A 9,165-nucleotide genomic window follows, 5' to 3' on the forward strand; every position below is an offset into this window, starting at 1 on the left:
TATGACAAAATCAAACGTCTTTCACCTCTGATTAAGGACGTTTAATGCTGTATTCATTGATTATTTTTCACAGTCCTATGTGTTTTAATTGTTTTAGTTTTATTATGTAAGCACCCATGACAAAACGTTGACTTAAATGACCGTCTAGTTCTACTACATACAGTATTATGTTCTGTTCATTTAATGTTGTCTGCCAGATCCTTTCCAAAAAAAGAAAAGGTATAAGTCACTGTTCAAACAATTGCCATAGAACGTTGGTCTGTTCTAATAACGCTTTCTGCCTCCTCTCTCCTCACATAGCTCTCAGTCGATAAACACACGATGAGGCGGTGGTCACATTGATCTGACAGCAAGTGCAGTTAGTCGCCCACAATCTTTAATAATAACACAAAGCTCAAAGGAAACCTATACAACAAAAAGAAAAGAGCAAAAAAAAATGTGTTTTATGTTTCAGCCATGGTGCACTCATCTTTTTATGTTATTTTTGCAGATTCCTCCTCCTCCACAAATTGCCCTTACTTTCATCTGGAGTATACCACGGACGGCTGCTCTCCTGCCATCAAGTGATTTTTTTTTTTGCTTAAATTTTTGGGGGAAAATGGACTGGCACACTATATTTTGTCGATCCAAAGCTGTGGAAAGCTGGTTATTTGGCCCCATCTGTCTTTGAGTTGACAATGTCTCTTTGCTCCGTCTGCATCACTAGCTAACACCAGGTAATGTTTGCAAGATGGATTACCAGATTGTCCCTACATTTTTACGTTTATGTTGAATATGAAACTCCTGCTTCCAACACTTTTTATATTTTTCTTGATGCATCGCCCGCATAATGGCTCATTTAGGAGCAGCATCATTCAAATTATGTTTTGACAAGAGCGACTTAATGCGATCATTACTTAAATGACGTTTTGTCAATGTCCTGATGTTCCTGTGTTTCTCCTTTTCGTCCTGAAAACAAATAGGCCTGTTTAACTTAGGTTTAACTTAGTCGACAGGGAGTTTATGGGAATACATGGTCACCGCTATTGAACAATATGACCCAGGCACCTCTCACTCCTCACTCCTTCAACAACAGCAATAACAGCCAGGTGTTTGTCGCCGAGCTCAACGTGGTCAAGGCTGTGGTTTTGGGCTTCGTGCTTGGAGGTTTGATCTTGTTTGCGGTTGTGGGAAACATCCTGGTCATCCTCTCAGTGGTGTGCTATAGAAACCTCAGGACAGTCACGCATTACTTTATTGTCAACCTGGCTGTGGCAGACCTGCTCATCAGCGCCACTGTGCTACCTTTCTCTGCCATTTTGGAGATTTTGGACCGTTGGGTTTTTGGCCGAGTATTTTGCAATATTTGGGCAGCTGTGGATGTGCTCTGCTGCACTGCCTCCATCATGAGTCTGTGTGTCATCTCAGTGGATCGCTACATTGGAGTGAGTTACCCTTTGAGATACCCGGCAATGATGACAAAGCGGCGGGCGCTGCTGGCGGTGTTACTCCTTTGGGTGCTGTCGGTCATAATATCCATCGGACCTCTGTTTGGATGGAAAGAGCCAGCCCCAGAGGATGAAACAATTTGCAAGATCACAGAGGAACCGGGGTATGCCATCTTCTCGGCTGTGGGCTCCTTCTACCTCCCGTTGGCAATCATTCTGGTCATGTACTGTCGAGTGTATGTGGTCGCCCACAGGGAGAGCCGGGGTCTGAAAGAGGGTCAGAAGACAGAGAAGTCTCACTCAGAGCATGTTATACTCCGGATGCACAGAGGCAACGCCACAGTGTCTGAAGATGAAGCGCTCAGAAGCAGCAAGCACTTTGCTCTCAGGCTGCTGAAGTTTTCCAGAGAGAAGAAGGCTGCAAAGACTTTGGGCATCGTGGTCGGCTGTTTCGTGCTCTGCTGGCTCCCCTTCTTTCTGGCGCTGCCAATTGGTGAGTATACAGTACAGGCTGGATGTCAAGTGCATATACAATTATGTTTGAATCTTTTTAATCTAATAAAGTAAGTAGTTAAGTCGTTTTTAAATATCTTTAAATTAATAATAGTAATTTATTTTAAAGTGGGAAGTTAACAGTTATTCATCAATAATTGCATTTATTAACATTCATTTTACCAGGTAAAAATCTATTGAGATCAAAATCTCTTTTTCAGGTGGAAAATGAAGTACACAATCACATTATGTGCAGCATTTTGAGAAGAATTGTTTTATATTTTATATACTACAATCTACAATGTTAGTAATACTTTAGTATTAGCAGTAACAGTAACGTTTTTAAAAACAGGGCTGAGGCTGCAATATTGGGGGTAAATAACCATTTTTGTTTTACACATAATATTGTCATCATTATCATTATAATTGTTTAAAATGGTTTAATCACATCTTTGAGTTCTCACATTCATCCCCTTAAAGACTTGGGCCGGTGGTCTGTGTGTCCCCTCGCATGTCGAATTAGGCCTCCCCTCTGTTAAAGTTTCCCAAATATATAAAAAAAAATGTTTTATCTAATTTTAAAAGGCTTGTATATGTTTTAGTTTATGTTATTGTGCTGAAAACATCTAACTTTATATGATTATTCGATACTGCAATTGTCAGTTATGCTTCTTCATATATCAGATTTGGCCAATATAAGAGCATATTCTACAAGAGGAATATTTACCTATAAATATTGAGAATTTAGACGTGACTCCTTTAACTGAAGAGAAGCTCAAACCGACACAATTGTGAAGGGATGCACATTTCTGGACATGCCCCAGAAGAGCGGCATTGTTGTCTCACTGCAGCCAAGTAGTAGTAGTAGAAGTAGAATTAGTGGTACTTATAGTTGTTGTTATTGTAGATGTGTAACTAGAACTCTTGCTTAACACTCTCTTCACATACCGGTACATTTAATTTAATTTAATTCTTATTATTTATTTATTTTCAAGACACCTCACTATCAAAATCCTTTTATGTGATTAAGGAAAAAATGTAATTTAATTAATTTTGCAAATGCATCCAGTAATTCATGTTTTAAGTGGAGCTGACTTTGAATTGTTTGTCAGAGTTAATTGAATGTCCTGAGTGACTCTTTACTCCAGCTTCTGCATGACCTGCTGCGCCTTGTAACTGCTCTGACTCCGACAGGTAGAAATATCCATTAGTGCCACTCTAATAATAGCACCATACGCTCCCTTGCGTCTAAACAAAAGGACAGAATTTAACTTATTTCAAACTAAGGATTTTGATTGAAGTGTTGATGTATATATATAATTGAATCATATACTGTAACTTAATATAAGCTCGTGTTAATGAGGTTGGTATGTGAGGTGTGTGAAATGGATGCATGAGCATGCATGATCATTAAGGCACGGTCTCACGCACTTATATATAGAGCTGATACCATTTTGTGGAGGCCAATGCTGACTGAGAAAGAAGCTTACCATATCTCCATTACGATACTATAATAATGGTACCAGCGCAGTCAGACTATGATGTTTTTAGATTGAAGCTGCAGAGCATTGTTCTGGATATGTATATTGAGATGCATAGAAAGAACTGTGTAATTGGCCCTTTCTCCCAATTATTCAAATATCATGGTATAATTAAATCAGGGGTTTTTAATATTATGTTTATAAAGAATGTTATGGTTCAGAATGTCTTAAAACCCCGCAAGATCCACACAAAGAAATAATCAAATTCATTGAAGCAGAATTGCACCTTTGAAAATGGTTTCATAAGCAATACAAACATTTATTAGATTATACATTTTTAGTTTCCTTTTCTCCTCTAGTCTGACAAGCTCGTCTTTTCAATGGAACTATGTCGTTTTGGAAGTGATAACACACAAGTCCAACACATGCTGTTTATCAGATTGACAAAACAAATCTTTTTTTCCACAATATCCACATTTACTGGGAAACGTTGCATTTATCTAAAGGTGCCATATGACCTTGTATGAGCTTTGCAAACGTTAATATTCTGTTCGGCATAGTATAAAATGTATTGGTTTTGTATTCCTTGCTGGTTTGATGTCATATTTTTCAAGTGCAGCAGCAGCAGCAGCAAAAGATTAATAGCATCTTCTCTGGGGTTAAAAAAAAATGGAATGTATTGAAGCCACATAGGGGTGAGCTGTTTAATTATTTTAATGTAAGACATGAATCTCCCCCAAGTGACAAACAGCTGTGTATGTAATGTTGTCATTAAGTCATTTTCTCCGCATCTTCATTAAGAAACGCGCTCACAGCTCCTTTCAATTAATCTGCACAGTAATGAAGGGGTTGGTATAAAAGAACAAGAAAAAACGTTAACTGACATTTTGGATCAATTCATAATCACCTGAACAAAGTACTGTGTATGCAGTGACTCATTTTTTGTTGCCACAAAAAGATCTGTGAGACGTTCTTGTCATACTGCCGATAGTGTTTTTAAAGTTTTTTTTTATTTGTACCAAGGATTCAGAACACAACAGCAATAATGGCTTTTAAATGAGGTTTTAGAAAGTCCATAATGATTACTTAATTGTGGTTGCATGATTGATATCTTTGACCATTGTCTCTGTTTACTGTTAATGCAGGCTCCATGTTTCCTGCCTACAGACCCTCAGACACCGTTTTCAAGATCACCTTTTGGTTGGGCTACTTCAATAGCTGCATTAATCCCATCATCTACCCTTGCTCCAACCAGGAGTTCAAAAAAGCCTTTCAGAGCTTACTCTGTTGCTTAAAAGAGACCCCGAGACAGCCTCATCTAACCCAGGGTCCCCAGGCTCGACCAAATTCACTCGGATTGGACAACAACCGCACCCCGTCCCGCCTCAGCCCTTCATCCTCTCTTGCCCTTTCCAGGACCCCTTCCTCAAGGGACAGCAGAGACTGGAAGGGGTTTTCTGCAAGTCCCACAAGTGCTTCAGGACGGGCTGAGACAAAAAGAACGAAAGTGGCCAAATTATGTAGTAAAAGCATTCACCATACATGCTGTTTCTTCAGTGAGGAGGGAGTCCAACCGGAGACAAACTGTACCAAAAACCCTGCAGTCAGAAATCTTCCCACTATCAAAATCCACCAGTTCTCTCTGTCGGAGAAAGGAGACCCAGTATAATGAATTTAATCCTTCATCTATTTGTAATGACTCCATTTTCAAGGTCAGACTTTTCTTGGCTTATGTCAGACGATAGCTGTGATCAGTGTGCATGTGGACGCTTTGAACTGTGACCGGAAACCTCACACTTTCTATTTAAAAAGGGAAAGATATCATGATTTATGGCCCTCAAATGCTGCAAAAGAACATTATAAATACATTAGTTGAAGTGCATATGACAGGTAAGACTACACATTTCGCTAAAACTGAGTTATGTTAATGACTTTGCACACACAAAAATAAGAATAAAAGGTGCTTTACTTACGGTAGTTTTCCCTTGTTCAAGCGTTTTAGTGACGTTTATAATTTGACTTCCTGGACACGAGCTGCAGATGTGACATACGTAAAGCTGATTCACTGATTAATTAATTTAAATCATGACATTTAACATGACATATTATGTTAAATTTTAAAACCATTGGAAACCGTTCCTTGTGCGTAAATTGTTTTGGACAAAATGTTGTGTATTGATCGTGTAAATAGGGGATTCCATTTCAGAACTGCTTTGTGTAGTTTGTATTTTTGTTATTTATTCATTTTTGCTTTTTGTATCAGAATGGTCCACTTGACTGATGGGACACGTTGATGAATTGACATCACGAGGATGATCCCACCAAACAAACTAATATGAGTCCATAGTTCATTGTGCTCTATACATTTCACAGGCAAAACAGTTAAAGGTACGCTCATTTTTCTGATGGAAGGTACGCCAACTGCTCGTCCCCATGGTGATGTTATTGCTTTGCCTGGTTTGCATGCACAGTAAATGTACGGTATCTATATTCACATAGAAAAGCAAAAATCCAAGTTACAGCTCAGTCTTTATAGAGACGAGCCCCTTGGCGGTAAGAATGCCTGATGTCGAGCTATATTTGAGCAATAAAATACTTGTATAAGAATAAAACAATTGATTTAATGCAATACTGCGTTACATTCTTGGCAAAACAATATCATCCCCATGGAGACAAGTTAAGAGCAAATACCCCACCAGAAAGTAACAGTGAGTCTTTAAATGAGTTTACGTTCTCTGTAATGTGAGTTATTCCCTCTTTTGTCTGCAACTCTACTGCACTGACACAACGTGGTAATATGCCACAATGAACATTTTGTTTACACGATAAATGTTGTAGAAACATGCTCTAACTTTACTCTTTTATATCACTATTATGCACTTCAGGTTTATTTACAAAATATGATAGTTATCATAGTTATTATGTTTTGCACAAAGATGTAAAATGTACAAGAAGTGTCATTGTACAATAATCATGCAGTAAGAAAATCTCTTCCACCTTCCATCTTCCACCTCATCGCCAATAAATTTGACATTTGTTTTCTTCTGCTGTTTGAATGTGTATTTTTCCCCCCTAAATGAGAGCAGGATTACCTATTTTCTTGTACCTTGTATATGTGCCAGCTGGCTGTCTTAATACACTAATATGGGTTTTACGTGATCTTGTGGTTGTTGACCTCAATCCTGATCAGTCCCAAGCCTCTTAAAATCCACCAGATTTAGAGATGTTTCATTACAAAAGCCATACACTGTCAAATACTGTTCAGAAAGACAAAGATTCACCGTGGTCTCTTTAGGATCTTTTATTTTTTACTTGTTTAAACAATAATGACAACGATGGGAATCAGGTTACATAATGTGGTGAACGTGCAGTGGGCTATAAAACAGGCGTGAAGCAACATGATCAGGAAGTATACATTTTTGTTTTTGCTGTAAAAATATGGTGAAAAAATAAACTGAAATCATCTTTACAGCCAGTCTGTCAGTAGAAGGGCTCATGATACGATACATGATACACGGTTCATGCTACCATAATAGATAAAAGAAAAGAAAAAAAAAAATATATATATATAATATAATGTGCGATAATTTATGTATTGCACATGATATTCTGCAATATGTCAAGAACCAAATATCTTTCAACAACAGTATTTCTTTGTTAAACCACAACTGACACAAACTCAATATGAAATTGAATTGTAGAGCTGTCAGAAAATAATCAAGTCAAATATACAAAAGTATATACAAAAGTATTACATTAGTAGTACATACCCAGTATCTAGAGCCTCTTGTAAGGAATGCAAGGTATGTTTTTATTACAGGCAATGCTGTAAAATGCAACAAATCTTAATGGGATCAAATAAACTGGACAGTGTTGCATTCATAAATAAAGATATGCTTTGTTATGTCTTTTAAAAAATATTTCAATTCTACACCCACCATCCTAGAGACGGACCGTAAATGTCATTTTATTTTCTCCATTTTCTTGGTTGCATGTGATGTCCAGTCAAAGGAGAGTCTTTCTGTTCTTGCAAAACATTAAAAGGTCAAGAGTAAAGGGTCAGTCTGCCAACACTATTGATTTAGTTTCTGGGGTTCTATCTCTTCTGTCCTGTCGACATGTACTCCCCGAGCGACAGTGAGGGGGAGGTGAGAGCATCACCAACCCTTTGCACTTTTAGTTCAGCAGTGCACACGCAGCCACAGCTTTCCCCTTTTAGAGTCTCACAAATTCAGAAAGGAAGGGGAAGGGCTGTGCACCTTTGGTCACGGATGTTTGTGAATGTGTCCATTTCACATCTTTGGTCATTGGGTGGAGGATATATCAACCATTTAAAATGCAATGTCAGGCGACATAGCATTTTATCATTAACTCATAACTCAAATAACTCTTAAGTCTTTGTGTTGAGGGAAAAAGAAACAGTTTTGAAGAAATGTCAGTTGGTTTGCTGGAAATTATTATTATATTCTAGCCTCAAAATGGTATTTGAGCTTCACAAAAGTATAATTTGTGATATATACAGATAAAATGAAATTTCTGTAAGTTCTGTAACCAACTTTATTTTCCATTTTTGTGATATTTGCAAATTGCAGGCAAATCCCAGTTCCTCCATTAAAATATTTTTTCACCTTTGCCCCCATTCCAGAATTTATTATATATTTGTTTACAACTCTATAAATTGGCACAGCTAAAATTGAACGCACACATAGCTATGCTCTATAATTGAAGATAATAGAATAAAGTGCACCCGGAAAGCCTAATTCCAAAAGGATTAAATTCATTATTTGCCTAAGAATCAGAATTCTACAAACAATACTCCATAATGACAATGAAGGTTGCTTTTAATTATTATTGTACTATTATTAAAAATAAAAAACAAAAAAGCACGTGTCTATAAGTATTCAATACTTACTTTGTTGAAGTACCTTTGGCACTCATTACAGCCTCAGGTCTTTTTGAGTATAATGCTACAGGCTTGGCACATCTATATAGCGGGCAGTTTCTCAACATAACAAAATGTGGAAAAAGTGAAGCACTGTGAATACTTTCCAGATGGGCTGTAAATACTATCTATTTCTGCTTGAGAGGAGACAATTCATTCTGCATGGAAAAAGCCCCCACAGACAAATACCTGTGCCATGCTCTGTGAAGAAATATCATATTGCAGATGCTTTGATATATTTTGGGTTACTGATCTAATTTTATAATTAGATCAGTAACCTTGCAGCATTGGTCAGATTTAGCCCACTTCATCGTGAGAGTCGCCATGACAAAGAAGTTAATGTGGGTATACGCTACAATGCTCTTGTTCAGCATAGTGTGTGTTACGGCCTCTGGGCTTCTACTCTCCTTATTGCTTGTTGAAATGTTGTTTCCCTTCCAAACATGGCTGCAATGGGAGCGTGCCTGTGTGTGGCGAGCCCTCCACGTCCCTGTTCCGTTTGAATCATGGGGCTATCCAGAGTCTCCACCTGCAGCTCCTCCCAGTATTTAAAGACTCCTGTTGTAACAGGGCGGCTGTGCCTCTGTGTCTCGTTCATACGCTGTGGTGGCAGCGCCTGACTGTGTTTTGAGATATTTCTAGTTTGTTAGTTTGTCTTGTGTCTCCTTTTAATTTGTCACTTTGATCCTGTTTATGGGCATTTCTTTTGTTAGGCCTGTGTGACTGTTATGTTTTAGAGACACTTAATTATGTAGTTGTATTAAGTAGTTTATCTTATAATTTATCTTTGCATTCCTGTTTATTAAAGATTACAATTGTATTT

The 9,165-nt window shown here is 37.8% G+C and overlaps 1 protein-coding gene across 1 annotated transcript; it reads left to right on the forward strand.

The window, feature by feature from the left end:
- The first annotated feature begins 583 nt into the window (after positions 1-583).
- On the forward strand, positions 584-5,431 carry adra1aa (adrenoceptor alpha 1Aa). The gene is made up of 2 exons (XM_072433699.1): positions 584-1,920; positions 4,546-5,431. The coding sequence occupies exons 1-2, from the start codon at positions 1,035-1,037 to the stop codon at positions 5,067-5,069; spliced, it is 1,410 nt and encodes a 469-aa protein (XP_072289800.1). The 5' UTR covers positions 584-1,034; the 3' UTR covers positions 5,070-5,431.
- Positions 5,432-9,165: the final 3,734 nt, after the last annotated feature.

The sequence above is a fragment of the Eucyclogobius newberryi genome, unplaced genomic scaffold (assembly GCF_026437365.1).
Source record: "Eucyclogobius newberryi isolate DKJ021-1_F unplaced genomic scaffold, fEucNew1.0.hap1 SCAF_6, whole genome shotgun sequence".
NCBI lineage: Eukaryota > Metazoa > Chordata > Actinopteri > Gobiiformes > Gobiidae > Eucyclogobius > Eucyclogobius newberryi.

Bases quoted from the DNA above. Each gene is read 5' to 3' on its own strand.
- adra1aa (XM_072433699.1), top strand. From the start codon at position 1,035: ATGACCCAGGCACCTCTCACTCCTCACTCCTTCAACAACAGCAATAAC. The intron at 1,921-4,545 runs GTGAGTATACAG...CTGTTAATGCAG, and splicing joins CTTTCTGGCGCTGCCAATTG to GCTCCATGTTTCCTGCCTAC.